We start from the raw sequence: 18131 nt of genomic DNA, 5'->3' as shown, positions 1-18131 counted from the left end.
GCAGCCCCGAAGGATGAAGAGAAGCAGACCCCTGCATTTCTTTAAGAGCTCTTCCTGCCCTCTGAAGAGCACCCATTCTGCATTCTGTTGCCATTGCTATAGTAACTTTCTGCCTCCTGATTTTGTTATGAATGGCAATGGGAAAGCCTCCATGCAGGCTCCAGCTGATACCCTGCTGTTTCAAACATCCTTAAGGCTTGCTTTCATTTTTAACCCATGAATGGATGGTGCTTTTTAGCTGGGGGTTCCTTTGTGAGCCTGTGTTTTCTTCCTTTTGTCTCTGTGCATTCAACAATACGCCATATGTCCATTGTACACAAAGAGGAGAAATTTGGAGCAAGCAGCTTTATAGAGGCAAAGGTCTGGATCTTTGGAGGAGGGAGTGCTGGGCGTTTTTGGGAGGTGGCAGTTTATAGTGGTGTTTTTGTGAGATGAACGAGAGCCAGTGGGGTTCAGCAGTTACCAGTGCTGGGCTCTGAAGGCTGACTTTGTCTTCTTTTATCACGATCCAGGCATCCCCTCTCCAGACACAATGCAGCTCTTTTCCTTCTGCCAGCACGCTCTCCCTCTGGGACTTGCTGCTACCATGGAAAACAGCATAAAGCACGGGTGAATCTATTCTTTAACCGGTTGTGAGCAGCAGGTCAATATTATCGCTGCCATTTAACAAATGTGTAGATGGATCCCACAGAAGGGAAGTGGCTTGCTTAGGTCAAAAGAATGAACATTAGAACTGGGGAAAGAGCTCAGGAATTTGGGGATGCTGGCACATTAACAATTTTTGTTTAGAACAGTCCTGAAATGTTGTGACCTTGAAAATGAGACATGACCTTGAAAATGACCCAGTGCTAGAGGCTATACATAAACAGGTAGCTACCAAAAAAAAAAGGATGGTGGAGGAGAGACAGTCACAGGTGAGAGAGAGACTGAATCATTATCTCCAGTGAGGACACAGGTTTCCAGAGACAGAGTTCCTTGTGTTCTCATACAGGAATCAAACCCAGTTTCCAACTTAATTATTGTTCCTAGAGATAGTGGTAACCATTTCCTCCCAGCACCCTGCAGTCTATCCTCAGTTAGTGCATCTTTTCTGCATGACCAAAAAATTTATCGCCCCGTGCTGCCCAAGGTGCTGTTGAAACATTTTTCACGATTTGTCTTAACTTGAATTTTGGTGCTGCTTGTTAAACTTCTAGAGTGTGAGTATATTTGTAGGCTCACAGAATTTGTCCTATCTTGAATTGAAAGAGAGAGATCCTTTGAAAAATGATGCGCTTTAAAATCCTGCTCCTCCAAACTGACTGGACTTTCATGGATTTTCAGATGATGGGTAAGTTGTGCACACATTCTTATTAGAAAATAACTGCTTAACTTCATACTAACATTTCTCAAACCTGATTTTTGAGATGCTGATTAATTAGTGTATAATGCCGTAGACCTCTTAAGTAATTTCATTTTGTTACTGTTTTTTTTGTTCTTTAATCCCCACATCTGAAATAATTTTCTACTCACTAAAGAATTAATGAATCTATCATCTTTGCAGATAATTAGTATTAGAATTATAGAATCGTAGAATCGCTTAGGTGAAAGGAAAAGATCTTTAAGATCTTCGAGTCCAACCGTTAACCCAGCACTGCCAGGTCCACCACTAAACCATGCCCCTAAGCACCACATCTGCACGTCTTTTAAATACCTCCAGGGATGGGGACTCCCCCACTTCCCTGGGCAGCCTGTTCCAAGGCCTGACCACTCTTTCAGTAAAGAAATTTCTCCTAATGTCCAGTCTAAACCTCCCCTGGCGCAACTTGAGGCCGTTTCCTCTCGTCCTATCGCTGTTACTTGGGAGAAGAGACCAACCCGCACCTCGCTACAACCTCCTTTCAGGGAGTTGTAGAGCGATGAGGTCTCCCCTCAGCCTCCTCTTCTCCAGGCTGAACACCCCCAGTTCCCTCAGCCGCTCCCCATCAGACTTGTGCTCCAGGCCCTTCACCAGCTCCGTTGCCCTCCTCTGGACACGCTCCAGCACCTCCATGTCCTTCTTGTGGTGAGGGGCCCAGAACTGAACACAGGATTCGAGGTGCGGCCTCACCAGTGCCCAGTACAGGGGCACGGTCACCTCCCTGCTCCTGCTGGCCACACTAGTTCTGATACAGGCCAGGGTGCTGTTGGCCTTCTTGGCCACCTGGGCACACTGCTGGCTCATGTTCAGCTGTCGACCAGCACCCCAGGTCCTTTTCCTCCAGGCACTTTCCAGCCACTCTTCCCCAAGCCTGCAGCGTTGCTGGGGGTTGTTGTGGCCGAAGTGCAGGACCCGGCACTTGGCCTTGTTGAACCTCATGCATTGGCCTCGGCCATCGATCCAGCCTGTCCAGGTCCCTCTGCAGAGCCTTCCTACCCTCCAGCAAATCAACACTCCCGCCCAGCTTGGTGTCACCTGCAGACTTACTGAGGGAGCACTCGATCCCCTTGTCCAGATCATTGATAAAGATATTGAACAGGATCAGCCCCAGTACTGAGCCCTGGGGAACACCGCTCGTGACCGGCCGCCAACTGGATTTAACTCCGTTCACCACAACTCTCTGGGCTCGGCCGTCCAGGCAGTTTTTTATTGCCACTTGCTAGGCAGTGACAAGCCAGAGGTCACAAAGTGAGTCAGCTGCAGAGCCAAGCGGGGAGCCTGAGTTTTCATCCCCCCTCCTGTATAGACGACAACGGACGATGCTGCTTCTCTTGACAGGTTTTGGTATGCAGTGTAGAACAGAGAAGTAAGCGTGCTAAAGTAGGCCGGTTACCTTGTGGAGACTCACTCAAGTATGTGTATTTATTTCACTGCCTGCCTAGCCAAAGGAGCCTTGCGGATTAGAGTCCTCTGCCTAACTTACATTTGCACACATTAGCAAAGCAAACAGGAAATGGCAGAGCAGCCAGTGCATATTTCCACTGTAATGCTAATTTGTTGGCTTCTCTTTGGGAAAGAAATTGGTGAGTAATTTGAGGGAGATTGTTTGTTTGTTTTTTTCTCTGTACGACTGGAAAAACTGATCCAGATTAAAATCTAAGTGGGAACTATTGGACCTGGGGAGAATTCTGCCTTATTCTGGAGCTCAGACTTCAAAGTGTGGAGCATCGAATTCTGCAAAACACCTGAATGGTAGCTTAAATCTCAGTGGGAGGATTGCTCCACCAGTACTGCTGAGGCCCTCGCATGCTTCTGCATCTGGGCTGGTTGTTTGCAAGGAGATGCACGGATCAGTCAGGAGATGTAGGTGTGATCTATTTTCTCTCGCACCTCAGTTTCAGTATTGAAGCTGCTGAAGAGTAACGTCTGTCTTCCTTAGAGCACTGTTGTCAGAGTTTGATACTGAAGCCGTGCTCGTTGTTTGGAAAGGTTCTTACACTTGCAGTGGGGCAGTGTTGGCAATGCTGGGACCCCCGGGGCATTCCCTGACTCTGTGTCTTCCAAATGTTAGCTCAGCTAAACCGGCTTGGGCTTGGGCATTGTCCATGCCAGAGATTTGTAGTGGTTACAGTGTGACGCCTTTGTGAATATTCTGTATCCAAATATGTGAAGTGAATAACAAATCTATCTATTGAGCCATGCTTAAAATGGATTTGAACACTTCATCAAATTGTTTGAGAGAGAATTTCTTTCCTTTTTTTTCTCTTTAAAGGGTTAAAATATTTATGCTGGTTCTTGAAAATCTGCAGTTCTTCATTTTGAAGTCAGAATGTCTTTCTATGCAAACATTTCCTTTGATCCAACGAAAAGTACAACTCAACCTTAAAAAAAATTGTTTAGCCCCCAAATGAGATGTTTCATATCAGATGGAAGGCAGGTCAGTCTGAAATTTTACATTTTGATTCACTGAAGTTTGTTTAACCAATTGTTTCATGTTGACCTCAGATCATTAAAACAAAACCCCAGCATACAAGGGGAGGAAAGGCTGTTTTGCACAGAATGTAACACAGAGCCTGACCTCTTGGTACTGCTCTTTTGGAAGAATTAGTAATACCCTTCATTTTCACTGAATTACAACAGGCTTTTTGGATGATTTTAAACAAATGTTTCCGTATATACAGCCCATATTGGAGGGTATGCAACTTGTACTCTTTTTGAAACAGCAGTACCAAATTTATGTGGATGTTAAAGCAGCATCTTAGATGCTCCCGTCCTCCCTAACTGTTTAAAAGAGAGTATGCATTTCACTGGTGGGGGAAACAATTGTCCCATGTGTCACTCCTCATCCTGCCCAGGGAAAGTGGGGTGTGACTCTGGCATACGTCTCTGGCTGTGCAGGGATACCCTGGCAGAGGAGGATGAGGGGTCTCCATGTGCTGGTGACACATTACTGTTCCTTTCAAAAGCAGCAGCTGGCAGCCCTCTGATTAGGATGCCACAGATGGCAGCAAGATGCAAAGGGCCTGCCTCGTTCCCTCACCGGAGCACCCTCCATGCTGTCACCTCCCTCCCTAATTCAAGGAAACCCGTTGCTGCTTGCTGGGGCTTCCCGTCCTGACAGTCGCAGCTGCAAAGCAATGAGCTGTATCTAGGGCTTTGGCCTGTAACGCATGCAAAGTGCTCTGAGCCTGTTCTGGTCCTTGGGAGCGATGTAATCGGCAGGGATGATGGTTTTGTCAGGAGTGCCTTCTGCAAGCTATGGGGAGGAAAGGCATAGTCCACTCAGGAGTTAATTCTCTGGGCGATCTGGGAGGCACACAGATTTATGAAATAAGAGCTTGTAATGCAGCTTAATAAGATTAGATTTATTTAATAAGTGCAACATGAGGAGGTTGGTTCATGTTAGCAGGAACTGCAATGCCCTCAGACTTAATGGGTTCTACAGAGCAGCACAAAGGTCTGGTTTTTGCATTGCTTCTTTCTTACTACTACTGTTATTCCTGGCTTTTGCCTGCTTCGGCCTCTGCCTAGAAAGAAGGGCTGAAAACTATGGAGGCAGAGTGAACAGAGCCGTGGTGGTGGCTAGGAGGATCTCCAAATAGGGCTGACCACAGACAAAGAAGAGCCTAGACCAGTATCTTGCGGTTGCTCCATGTGACAGGCTGCTTCTGCGGTTTTAGGTGGGTCATTTGAATTTCTGTGCCTCATTTCCCATGTGTACAGTGAGGCTAATAATGCTGCCTTTTTCTGTCCTCTCTATTTAAAATGTAATGAGATGAGATTTTCAAAAATGACAAATGATTTTCGGTGCCTCGTACGAGTGCTTAGCTGAAGGCGTCTTCGAAGTGACTGAACTCTCTCCAGCTGGGCAGTATGGCCTGGTGAGGTTTTCAAGCTGTGGCAGCAAAATGAAGAAACCGAGCAGTACAGAGACAGCCCAGTGCAGGTTTCTGCTTGAAGCTTTTTCTTCTTAGCTTAACTTTTAAATTCAGCAACACCAACATGCCTTAACAGTTAGCATTGGTTCTCCCAGACATCTCTTGGAGAGAAGAGAAACCTTTGTAAAAACACGGAAGAAAAGTGAATTTTTTATTTTTCTTGCTTTCCAAATTGTGGGGTTTGATGACTTGATTTGATTTTTGCTTTGAAATTTCCAGCGTGAGATTTTTGTTGAACTATTTGTCCTTCACATTCTTCTTTCTGCCATTGATCCAAATCCCAGTTCAGCATGTCCCTTGAAACACTGGTCATCAAGAAAATCTTTGCTTGAGACCTTTGGAAAAGACTGCATCTTTTTTGTATGTTTATAACGTTATATAGCACATGACACGCTGCAATAGTAATATGGAGCATATTGGGAAGCTTTAGTTCTATCTGTTTCACTTGAAAGCGTTGCACTACTTGGAAATCTGTTTGCTTTAGTAGGGTTATTCCCTGGTTTTGCAGTTGGAAGTGGTACCAACCTGGCACGATGGCCCAGCTTAGCCACAATGTTCATTAGCTTTCCAGTGTAGTGATTCTCTCTTCTGTATTATTGTCTCTGGTTGGCATTTTTATTGCAGAACAAAGCATGATGGTCTTTCTACCTTTATCAATGGACTTTCCCTTTCTCTCTCCATGGGTTCACCAGGTCAGTCATTGTGTGTGTAAACATGATTTAACAGTGTATTCAGAGCTGCATTCTAAATTCCTACCTGTGCAGACTGGTGTGATGTGTTTAAAATAGGCTCTAAAGCCACCACCAAACACAAAGCCCATGAGGTGAAGCTTCTTAATGCAGCTTAAGGGTAAGATGCTTTTGTGCTATGAGCTGGCAGAGCTTTCATCCAGTGATGTTGATGAACAGAACCATCAGCATAACTATCATCTTCTGAACTCACCTGGGCATTTTCGTCCAGCATCCCTTCTTTACCTGGACCCTGGATGTGCCCTCCCTCTCTTTTCTTTTAACTTGTGTAGCTCAGATCTCTGCAGTGAAAAGCCTTGAGGGTCTGATAACGGATAGGAGAAACATTTCTGTGCTCGTGGGACGTGTGTGTGTGCACGCATATGTAATGAATATTCTAAGCACAGCTCTGATCCAAGTGTTGATTACATCGCTGCCTGTGAGTGCAGAAAACTGGTTTCAGTGTCCAAGGAAGCCTCCTCTGAGCCCATCATCCTGTATTATGGCCCATCATCCTATATTATGAGTGCAACATAGCAGATGATGTCCCAGGATATTCTGTAGAGTTAAGTGTTTCCATTCCAATGAATGGGGAGGCAGTTCCACTTAGTGGGAAATGCTACAGGAATTGCCATGAAATAGCAGGGACAGGAGAGCAATTCTAGAGCAGTTGAAAGGGAAGGTGAAGCTGGACTGCATCTTCGATACAATAGCAGCATGTTAAGCCAAGTAGTATTTGTTTATGGTGAGTCTGGGATAATTCTCATGTCGAGTTTACTTCTGACCTTTATTTTTAATGCTATTGTGTCCTGTCTTAAAGGAAAGCAGAGAGCTGTAACACTCAAAGTCAAATGAGTGAATCATTTGTAGAGCATGATATGCTTTATGACCCTTACTATTATTGTTGTCATCATTATTTATTAACATAGTGCTTAGAAGGTGTGTGAAGCCGTGTGGATCACAGCTCTGGCATGCTTGCAATGGAAAGATCTTATCTGGAGAGAGAGAGAGCAGTCTAAGAGATCTGGGTGACAGGACATAAACAGTAATATTCACCCATTCTTCTCCTTTGCTTTTTGACCGGAGCTCCCTGACTTGCAAGGTCTCTATTTTAAGCCACGTTGCAATAGTAAAGATTGTCATTGTCCATTTTGGGTCCTTTTGGGAAAATGCTGGCAAAATTTTAAATAATTTTCAGTCCACAAATCGACAGCTATTTCCTGTTGAGTCCCAGTTCCATATAGATTTTAATGATGGTAAGCCAGTAGCTGTCATATTCTTAGAGAGGTGTTCAGAGGAAATGTTAATATTTAATGATGCCTTTTTGTGGTTAGACGGGTGAGTTCTCTTAATGACACTGTCTGGAAGAAGCATACCTCAATCCTCAGTTGTAATCAATCCACACAACCTATTGCAAGGCTTCAAAATTTACGGACCTTACAGGACATTTACAGACCTCAATGAAATCAGCAGTTTGGCTGGAACTTTTGTCTTAAATACTGAACACTTCAGAGAGATTCCTATTGCTTCTATCCATGATTATCATCCTGGGAATAGCTGAAAAATGTCTGATTTCAAGCAGGCTCGTACCTTTCACATGCATTTATTTTATAAAGACTGAATTAGTAAGGAGAGATTCTGAAGGCAGTGAGGCTCTCCACTCCCTCTGGAAGTCAATGGGAGTTGTGTGCCTAATTTCCATTTGTGCCTTTGGAAAATCCCCTTATAATTGACTAAATATTTGTACTATTGGCTGTGGGCACGGTGGCACAATGTGGCTTTCAATCCATCTGTTTTCATGGACTGAAACCCACTGGCAACAAACCTTGATTGGCAGAAATTCACCAGGGCTGGTTTACATTAGTTGAGGTTGCTGAGGACAAAACCATAAAGGAAAAGAGAGGCGTAGGATAAGCAGAAATAAAAAGAACCATGGCAATAAATGAGCTTTGTTTCAGCATTTGAATGGACTTTCCTCATTTATCAAAAGACTTTCTTCTGGTCTTTAATGTTTCTGAAATAACATGTCTTGTCTTTGAGTGCTCAACGCCAAGAAAAGCTGTCAACCACTCCAGCAATTATCATATCCCGAAGTGAAGTTGGTTAATGATTGCTCTGTAGACAACTTGAGCTTTCAGTTTTTGTGCTATGCCAGAACAATTCCCACCCAGTGAAGCATTTTAGGATTTGTTTGATTCTTAATGTTCGAGGAATATTCTGGAAATATATTTATTCACTGCCACCTCTTGATACTAAGCCTGCACCTTAGAAAATGAAAATTACAGGGTCAGATGCAGGGATCAGCAATAGGTAAGGCAACAACCAGAGAAAAGATGGCTTTCCCAGCTTGTGGTCAGGCAGGGAAATTCACAGGCTATTGCAGTGGCACATGCAACAAGTTGGTATTTTTAAGGGCTGTATAATTTTGTAAGCAATGATGGTTGCAGAGGTCAGCACAGGCTATCCCAGGTCCTTGCTCTGAGCATCCTTAAAATCTGGTTGTGGATTTATATTCAAGCTTTGTTCAGCTTCTCTTTGAAAATCACTTGCTAGTGTATATAGGAGTGGTCATTGCATCTCTGCTTTTAGCCCCATGCTCCCAGGCATGATGAAGGTTTTCCTCTACATTCACTAAAAGCAATTAGCTACCTTCACCATGGAGTCTCCTCTCAGCGGACCCAGCTGAAAACACGGTATCGACTTGATTTAGTTCTGAGGACAAAACTGTATTCTTAAATTGTGGCCCAATGAAACTTAATTGAAGGATTGCCATTGACTTAAAAATGTCTAGTATTTCACTTGAATTAGCTCCTGAGTGTGAATATCAGCTGTGCTTCAGCTAGCATAAGCCCGTGTGTTGGCACATACACCTAATTCATTTGTATGGATAGCTGCAGCATTCTCTGGTAAGGTTTGGACCTGTGCTCCTTAGGTATGTTGTTCAGATGTTGGAGACCTCGAGCACGGTACCTCTGCAGCCAGGGACAGGTAAATCTCCCCTGTGCAAAGGGGCTTGTTATGTTCATGATTATCTGCCGGTTACCTGGTTGCCATGAAAACCCTGGCACTGGCTAGGTCTTGGGGGCCCTGTCCTACAGAGGGTCCAGGCTAGAGTTCTGTAAGCCATGCCTTAAGGTGGCATGGTGGCTCATACCGGTCTCTTTCTTTGCTCATTTTCATTGGAGAATGTAGGTTTTGTGGAGTTCTGCTTTTGCAAATATCCAAATTTCAATGGGATCCTGCCTTGCATGATAAATTTTGCACCCACTGGAAGTATTAATAATTAATTATTTGCAATAGGAAGAGCCCCAGATTTGGAAGTAGTTGCTGTCATTTATTTTAATAATGGCAATTTAATGGTAGAATATGCTGCTGTAATTTCTGGCTGGGTTCTTAATCTTTAAATAATGAAGAAAATTCTGGATTTGCAGCCATTGTCTCACTTAAGGATGGTAGGCAAATAAAGCAACATAGAGTTTATATTGCATTGTTTCTAATTCAAATCAAGTTTGATTGTTCAGCCTTACCCTGTATGTGTAAGTAACTATGGCAATGACATGTAACAAAGCATCATTCATCATTTTATGCATGAGAAGTAAGTTGGCACGTCTTGGCCAGACAGAATAGGGGATCAGAAATCACTAGAGCCATTGATGCAACGCAGGCTAGTGAAGGAGTCCTATGCTCCTGAGTTTTTCTAGGCAGGCCACAGATACCACAGCACTGGTAGCATGGAGGGAGTATTAGTATGTAAGTAAAGAGACCCAATTTTCCCCTTGTTTGACAAGGAGCATTCCTATTTCATATCTTTGTGCTCACATTTTCCCCTCTATGTCATTGTAAAACTTTTTTGCAAAAGGATCCCTGTGAAATCCTCGTGCTCTTCAGGCGGTCCTTTTTCTTGTCTTTGCCAGGGCAAATCCCCAGGCAGGGATTGTCTTTTGTCATGTGGAACTGCAGTGCTTAAGGTAGTGAGTACTTATGTCACTTAGGACTTTTGTGCACTAGCATAAAAGAATCTTAAATTAAGCCAATTATGCCACCGCTTTCCTCTGCAGTTTCAGGCAGGCTATGCAAGCTCTCTATTCATCACTTTTGCAGTGTTGAGGTACTACTACTAGAAGTCACTTGCCCAGAAGTGTCCAGAGTGTTATGATGTTAAGAAAACCTGATGTTGTGATTCCACTCAGTTTCCCTCTTTCATTCCTTTTATTATAAGGTGTGGATAATATTAGCTGATAAAATTAACTAATTTTTCATGTATTGCTAAATGGTTTATCTGCAAATAAGTGTTCAAGTTAATTATTCTACTCTGCATACCTGTATCACTGTGCTATTGCAAGAACCAATTAATACTCATTACGGGATTGGAATATGAAATCTGCTGTATGGAGACTGAAGGCTACCTGTGTAACTCCAACTGGCCTGATGTGTTTCTCAGGTTGTATTTATGTCACTATTCAATGTTTCTCCACCTTTGTGGTCAATAATGCTAAGTATGAGCTGTTATCTGAGGAATTTTTCTTATTGATGCTGGGTTTATGAAATTCAGATGAGGGTCAGTGTCATTTTCAAAGTAATTTATGTGGTTCTCAGTGAAAATAGACACCCCATGGGATTATTAAGCACACAGATTATTAGCGTATGGTGATTTTTCAGCAAAATTTGGTTATTTCCATCCTTAGAGCATGGGCATATCCAGTTGCTGGTTTAATATATTACCACTCAGGAGTTGTGCCGTGCTAACTAGCTGTAAACAAACTCAAACTGAAATGTAAGTTGCATCAGCCTATACTCTTTTTATGATAACAAAGTTGGTAAGGAATCTCATATATCTGGCTGGGAATTCTGGGATCTTAAACAAGACCTGTGCGTCATACATTATAGAGGCTCAACGGGACTCATGTAGACAGTAAGTTTCTATGGCTGGTCCCAAAATGAGAGTGATTTTGGGGGTAAAAGTTCCCAGTGCACCGGCTGGTTGAGCTTTACTCATGACAGCACTCTTCCTGTAGGAAAAAGAATATCCTAGGAATAAAGCTGTGGAGTCCGGTAGGCGTATCAAAATGTTTCAGTTCGAGTAAAACAAAAAGAACGAGCGGAATCTGCTACCACTGGACATTTCTCAAGATCTGATACTTGAGTTTCACAGACTGGAATAAAAACTTTTGAAATTACCCCAGTATTTTTCAGTGTCCATAAAAGGACCATAAAGACAGAGAGAGTACTATACAAACACCCTGTGAAATGTCCGAAAAGAAGAATACAGTCAAAGGAGGATTCCTTTTAGTATTTCAGTGATTCTTTTGGAGTGCCTGAGTTTCCACACAGGTGATTGAAATCGTCTTTGGTTTGATATGTGAGGCCAATCAGAGACTCAACAGACCAGCCTGTGGTAAGGTGTCTTTGATAGACTTCCCGTGAGCACAACTGGACCTGAACACGAAATAACTGAAGACACTGTTGAGTGTGTCCTCAAGTGCGTGTTGAAAGGGGAAATACTTGGAGATGGCTGTTCAATGTGTGATTGTTGTCCATGTTTTGGGGGTTTATTGGAAAAGAGAGTCAGATCTGTATGGTAGGAAACCTCAGCTTTTGGGAGTGACCTTTATCAGGTCTGAAACATTTGGAAGTTGCAGACTTGTCTGCAGGATTTTATTCTTGTCTCAGTCACTTCACAGCCTCTAGGCTAGCTTATTGGCAGATCATTCTCTTTCCATCCCTCCACAGAGGCCTGTGTCCTGGCCATCTGAGCATCTTCCAAGGATGTGCCAAGTGGTGAATGAGCTTTATTTAAGGCTATCCCTGAAAGCCACTGCATACATTTCGGCAAACTGCAGAACGTGTCAACACAATCGCTTCAAGGCTTTCAGCTTGCTGGAGCCTCTGTCAGCACTCTCTGCAGCTTCTGTGGACTGCCTGATCAGCAATGCTATGACTATTAATATTTATAAACCTTAAATAATACAGGACTTCAGTGTACCTGAGAGACCATATGTTGGCCTCCAATCCCCAACAAAGCACCTGAGATCAGTGTGGCTACAGCCCTGGCTCTTCCACTGTTACGGTCCCAGAAGGGGAAAGAGGTGGAGCTTTTCCCCTGGAGGGCCTCCGTCTTCGGATTTCTCCCTGCTTCATTAGTTACCAGAGCACATCATCTTCATCCTTCAGGGCCAAGCTGCAGGCTTATTTCTTTCCTTTTAGTCCGGAGTCTTTTATCACTGTGCTGTGCATTTATTACAGGGCTTCATTTGGTTGTGACCTTGGTTTTGGGTTTTTTCCACCCTTTAGTAAAAATGCATTGATTTGGGTGTGGTTTGCAGGGAGAGAGATTTTTATTATTATTTATTTATTTTTTGCTTTTGGTGTTTTTTTTTTTTTTCCCCTGGATCTTATGAAAGTGTTTGGTAACCATTTGGACACAGATGCCTCTAAATTAACATTTAATGTATGCATGTGCAAAGATGCATATCAATGAATAATGCATAGTAATAAAAAGCTTGGTGATTGGGTTTGGTTCAGAGCGATATTACATATGGATTAGCCTTAAGGACCCAGATCAGCGGTGTTAATAACATGTATCAGGTGGAGACAGCCAAGCTAAACCTATTGTGTGCTGCAGCACTTACCTTTGTGATAAAAATGTCCCTCCTTCCACGTTCACAGCCTCAGCCGGACTGGCAGAGCCATTCGGTGTTTTCTGCTGAAACAAGCCCTTCGGAAATGACTTAGGCAACCCTGCCTCCGCATCGGCAGCTGCCGGAGTGGTTTATTTAGGTACAAACCTGAGAGAATAAGTAAAAAAGGATCCCCGACACATGCAGCTGTACCAGCCACGAGGAGCGGGAGGGTGTGTGAGAGCCCGGCAGCTCCTGCAAGGCGCTGCGTGGCGGAACGGGGGCTAGGGGTGGGGGGCGAGTGCCTGGGCCGGGCTCTCAGCCCCCCCGGGGCCGGCGGGTGGTGCTGAAGGGACAGCGCCGGCGGCCCGGCCCGGCCCGGGGGGCTCGCTGGCCCCGGCCCCGCTGGCCCCGGCCCCTCTGCCGCTCGCTTTCTCGCTCTCTGCCGCCTTGCCTCCGTCTCCCAGCGCAGGGACGCTGTCAGCATGGGGGAGAGCGGGGAGGCAAGGGGCTGCTGCTCTGTCTCCTCCTCTAGACACCTGCATTCAGCCGGAGCCGCCTTCGGCTGCCTCCCCTGATCCCCCGCAGGGAGGGACTGGGGGGCTTCTGGCATTGCAGAGGCTTAATTGACTAGCAAGGTCACTAATTTCGGCTCCTGGAGGTAAGTCCTGGTTAACGGCTCATTTTCCCCTCTCCCTCGGTTCTCACACCCCTCTCCCATCTGTCTCTCTTTCTCATTCTCTCTCCAGTGCCATCAATCAACCCATTTCCCCCCTGAAGAGGGTCCACCCGAGTCACGGCACCAGCGATGCCCCAAAACCCAGAAAGATGAGTCAGCGTTTTGCCTCCCACTAGCCCCACTAACCCAACTGCGGTCTCATCTGCTCCCCGCCCTCCGGCTCCGCTGCTTTGAGAAAAGTGAGGAACAATAGGACTGCCGGAGCGCTCCCTGACTCCATTGCGGGGCTGGGGGAGGCAGGGGAAAGGGTAGTGGGAGGAAGGAGGAGATCCTGTCCCCCCGCCTGGGGAACACGCCTTCGGAGCAGCCGGAGGTGAGGGGGGTGCTCGGGCCCCATCAGCCTCTGTGCAACTTGTAGCGATAGCAGCACGCTGGGGAAGGGGAGGGGGAAAGGGTGTGTGTGATGGGGGCTGTTGCTCCAACCTGATCGAGTCCATTTGCCAATTCACCAGTCGCATCACTTCCGGATCAGTCCTCAGTTTCTGCTGCAGAGTGAGGATTTTTTTTTTTTTTTCCCTTCCCCTCTCTCTCTTTTTCCCTCCCTCCCCATCTGGATGCTGGGAACTTGAAACCTCCTCCCTTGATTGCAGCAGGATCTGCCCCAACCTTCCCTCAACTTTGCGCTGCATCAAAGAAAACAGAGCGAGCCACAGGCTATATTGTACCGATGGGGGCAGGGGATCTGCCAGGCACAGCCCTTTGCAATTGATGTTGCTGGATCTCTAGGACCCAGAACGATCTCTCCCTTTTTTTTTTTTTCTCCCCTCTTTTCGTGTGTGTGTGTGTGTGTGTGTGAAGGATCCTCCTGGTTACCGCTGTTATTATTTTCCCTTAGCAGGGAGACCACACAAGCCATGGCTGAGAGGAAGCAGTCTGGCCGGCAGGGCGAGGAAGAAGAAGTGCCAGCCTTCTTCAAAAACCTGGGCTTGGGCAGTCCCAAGCCCCGGCAAAAATTCTGTGGCATGTTCTGCCCGGTGGAAGGCTCCCTGGAGAACAAGACCATCGACTTCGACTCCCTCTCGGTGGGCCGCGGATCTAACAAAGTCGTGGCAAAGCAGAAGGATGTTGCCCACCTGGGTCCGGATGCTCAGTCCGTCTATTCCAGGCAGAGCGGGAAGGGAGGGGAACCATCTGTTGATTTCGGGAGAAAGGTGGAGATCAGGAGTGCCACTGGGAAGGAGGCGTTGCAGAACCTGAATGACAAGGTGGGTACATACATACGTGTGTGTGCGAGATGCAACTTGAACACGCGATACGCTGCAGAAAGGATGTATCCTTTCCACCCTGCAGTTTCTTGCTTTTATGTCACTTGCATTTGTGTGGCAGTCAATGTCCTCCTCTGAGAAGCAGCATCTCTCCTAAAGCCTTCTTGCCAGACCTCTAATGTTATCCGTGTGCTCTCTGCAGGTGTGTGTGTATGTGCACAGGGAGGAGGGCAGAAGAAGAAAGGAGCCCCCGCACCCACAAGCATCCTCCCTTTCCCCACCCTGCCTTCCTATTTGGTGATAGAGACAGACTTTCTTGTTTCTTAGGCGATTCCCCCCAGCACAACGGTAGCAAAATGCCCCACCCAGCTGGTGAATGCAGCTCACGGGAACAGAAATGCAATTGTTAGCAAAAGAGCATCAACGAGCCTCCACCTACAGGGATCAGATCCCTGCAGGCTTCTTCCAGGGGAAACTCCTACCCCCTCCTCCCAGGGGAGGGCAGGCCAGAGTGACCCCTGGGAGCTGTATTTCAATACCAATTTTGATCAAGGCCTTTGGCTACAGTGGGAATTTTTGCCTCGGGAAGATCTGGGACTTTCACAGGAATGTGGCGTTCTCTTAGAAACCCACTGAACTCCTCCCAGTCTTTTAAGACTCCTGAAGCTATTTTCTCACTCTCTGTATGTGTCATGCTGTAATAAAGCCTATCCTCTTCCTGAGGCAAAACCCATTCAACCCACAGGTCCAGCTGGCCATGCACATTTTTTTTCCTCAATAAATAGATTTAAGCAAGCTTTATTCAGATCCGAACCATGAAATACTCTGTGCGTTTTTCTGACAATGCTGGCTCCTATGCAGAGGCTGGAAGAGCAGAAATGAATGAAGCACCCACCAGCAAACTGATAAACTTCCAGCATACTGGGGAAGAGTTTCTGTGAGTAGTCCCCCGGCAGGTTTGCAGAGCAGTCCTTTCTTCTGGAAACTGTTTCTGGGATGTGGCTCCTGATTTTTACTAGCGGTATGGATTGTATATACAGGGCAGAAATCTGCCTGGAATTTATAATATGGGCTTATTCGCCACTTTCTCTAGCTTTGAGAAATGGGAAATATTATTAGGAGTATTATTGGGGGTCATCCTCCCCAAATCAGACCCTACTCTGCTTTTTCCTACTACAGTAACCTAAGGGCTCCATCCAGCCATATTTACATGCGTGAACAACTGCCGTTTACGGCGAGATCACAAAGGTAGGCCCTGATTTTCAGAAGTGCTACGCACCAACCTTTAATTAGGAGTGGGATATGCTCCACACTGCTTCAAACCTGATTTGCCAAACCCAAACAAAAGTTTACCACTACAAATGCCTATGGCTTGATTTGACCGTGTTGAAGTGCCTACTAATTGAGTAACTTTCCATGATTGATTGGTCTTGTTGGACTAACCAAAGTGCATCTCAGGAGTAAAGGGTATACACCTTTTCAGCTTTGTGAGTCAAAGGTTTTGCAATTCAGGACATTTTCAGAACTAATTCAGGCAATTTGATGCGGTGATGTCCTGCAGGATGTAAGTATAAACAGATGATGTATTAATTCTAAAAAAATTAATTATTTTGTGATTGAAGGGTACCAGTAGAATAAAAAACTGTAAGTACAATACGGTGAAAAATCAGAAGTCCACACAAAATATTAATAATGTTTTTTAAAAAGTGTGGGTTTTGGTTCCATTTTTAAAGATTGTTGTATTAATGTTAACCAAGGGTATGAAATAATTGGACAGCGCAAAACATTTGAGTTGTTTCTCCTTAGCTTTACATAACACTGATGCCAATGGATTGTGTTGTGAGGGATTGTGAGCATTTGGGCAAGTGCAGTCTTTTATAAATGTCTTGCTATGGATTGGCACTTTATTGCAGGAGTGTTTTAGCTTTGATGGTTTTCCAGCTGACTGCATCTACAGCTTGGATCAATGGTTAGATCCTCAGCAGGTAAAACTGGCTTTACTTCAGTGTAGTTAATAGAAATGTGTAATCATTGATGATAATCATTGATGATAATCAAAGCTTAACGTATTAAAAAAAAAGGTAAAGAAAAATAATGTTGCAGAAAGTGGCATTAAAGGGAACAATGCATTAAAATAATTTCAGATAGGCATTCAAAGGCTTCCAAAGTTTTGCAACTGAATTTGGACCATTATTTTCAAACCTCTGTCTTAAGCATTTAATAACACATCTGAAATAGGTTCTCCCTGGATAGACTGTACACTATAGCCATGTGATAGGAATCTAAACCATAGTGGAAAGGAACAGTATGCTAATTTATAGGATCTTGAATTTATAACTTGCATAAATTATTTCACAATAGGCTAGAAATCTTACTGCTTCTTTTTCTTTAGCTGGAGACTGACAATAGTTGCAATTTTTGTCAATACATGTGACAATCAACATACAGGATGGTCCATGCTCTGTTCCAGCAACCAAAGGACCATACTGTGAGCTGATGGGAATGGGTGCCGATCAGCTGGAGGCAATGGAGATAGGTGGAAGTATTTTAGCCAGTGATTGGATCCAAAGTTGGTTTAAAACACAGTCATCCTTTCTGTCACTGTATAGAAAGATCTTGTATTAATCTCCACTGAAATAATTAACAAAGCAAGATGGACAAGCTATTTTTTATTTTTCTGAGGTCTTAACTGTCCAGAGGATAAAAAAGGACTGTAATTATTCCACATTAAATTGCAATATATTGTTCTGCAGCTAAAGATAAGGGTAATCAAATCTCTTTGTGTCTATCCTGTCTAGGCTATTCTATAGGCATCTATCATGGCCTCGCTTTATTGCCTCTGGGCCATGCTGCCTCATAATTCAGGGCTAAGATCATCTCTAGAGGCACCAGGAAGGCTCTCTGTCTTAGTTTAAGCAGCTCTTTACAGTGAAGCCTCTGGAGGCAGTGTGACCTATTCAACAGGTCTGCAACTCAGCAGATCTGAGGCAAGCTCTGCTACTTCCCAGCTGTCGGGCCTTGGAGGATTAACTGTGCTTCTATTCCCCATCTTAAACTTTGTCATCTTCCCTGTTTAGACTGCTAATGCCTGGTCCTGCAGCTGCGTGTTCAATGTCTGAGCACTGCTTAGTGCTTTGAGGCCCTGACCTCAGCTGGGCCATCACTGCAGTCTAACAAGAATGTCATGTTCAAACCTGGGATTTCTTGAACAAGACAATAAACACTTGCCCTGGCCTTCATGAATCGCTGTGCACGGGCAAGCCCATTTCCTACAGTGGGATTTGGTATTCAACAGCATCGGGGCTGGGACCTGTGGAACTTACTCATAGCACTGCTTTGACTGCTGTCAGTGCAGAAGCTGCAGGCTACCTTGTCTCAGAGCAGGGGGACTGATAAAATGGCTTCCCAGCGCATTAGTCATCTATTCCTTAGATGAACAGTCTTGAGACACATGCATTCATCTGGATTTTGAAAAACCTTGGCCATTGCTTGCTTGACCTGGGTC

General features: G+C 44.9%; 1 protein-coding gene across 4 annotated transcripts in view; it reads left to right on the top strand.

Moving 5' to 3' along the window:
* The window catches only part of DPYSL2 (dihydropyrimidinase like 2), an 82350-nt gene that overhangs the window by 13352 nt on the left and 50867 nt on the right, over positions 1 to 18131 (top strand). The window contains exons 1-5 of one of the 4 annotated variants that reach the window (XM_075174856.1): positions 2502 to 3262; positions 3672 to 10284; positions 12732 to 12842; positions 13432 to 13600; positions 14257 to 14626. In XM_075174856.1, the coding sequence (XP_075030957.1) occupies positions 14276 to 14626 (351 nt within the window). In that variant the 5' untranslated portion in view covers positions 2502 to 3262; positions 3672 to 10284; positions 12732 to 12842; positions 13432 to 13600; positions 14257 to 14275. Of the gene's footprint in view, positions 1 to 2501; positions 10285 to 12731; positions 13344 to 13431; positions 13601 to 14256; positions 14627 to 18131 lie in introns of those variants that run through there. The other 3 variants (XM_075174857.1, XM_075174858.1, XM_075174859.1) reach the window with 3 other exon arrangements.

The sequence above is a fragment of the Calonectris borealis genome, chromosome 27, assembly GCF_964195595.1.
Source record: "Calonectris borealis chromosome 27, bCalBor7.hap1.2, whole genome shotgun sequence".
In the NCBI taxonomy this organism is placed as follows: Eukaryota; Metazoa; Chordata; class Aves; order Procellariiformes; family Procellariidae; genus Calonectris; species Calonectris borealis.
This window is presented reverse-complemented; position numbering and strand designations above follow the sequence as displayed.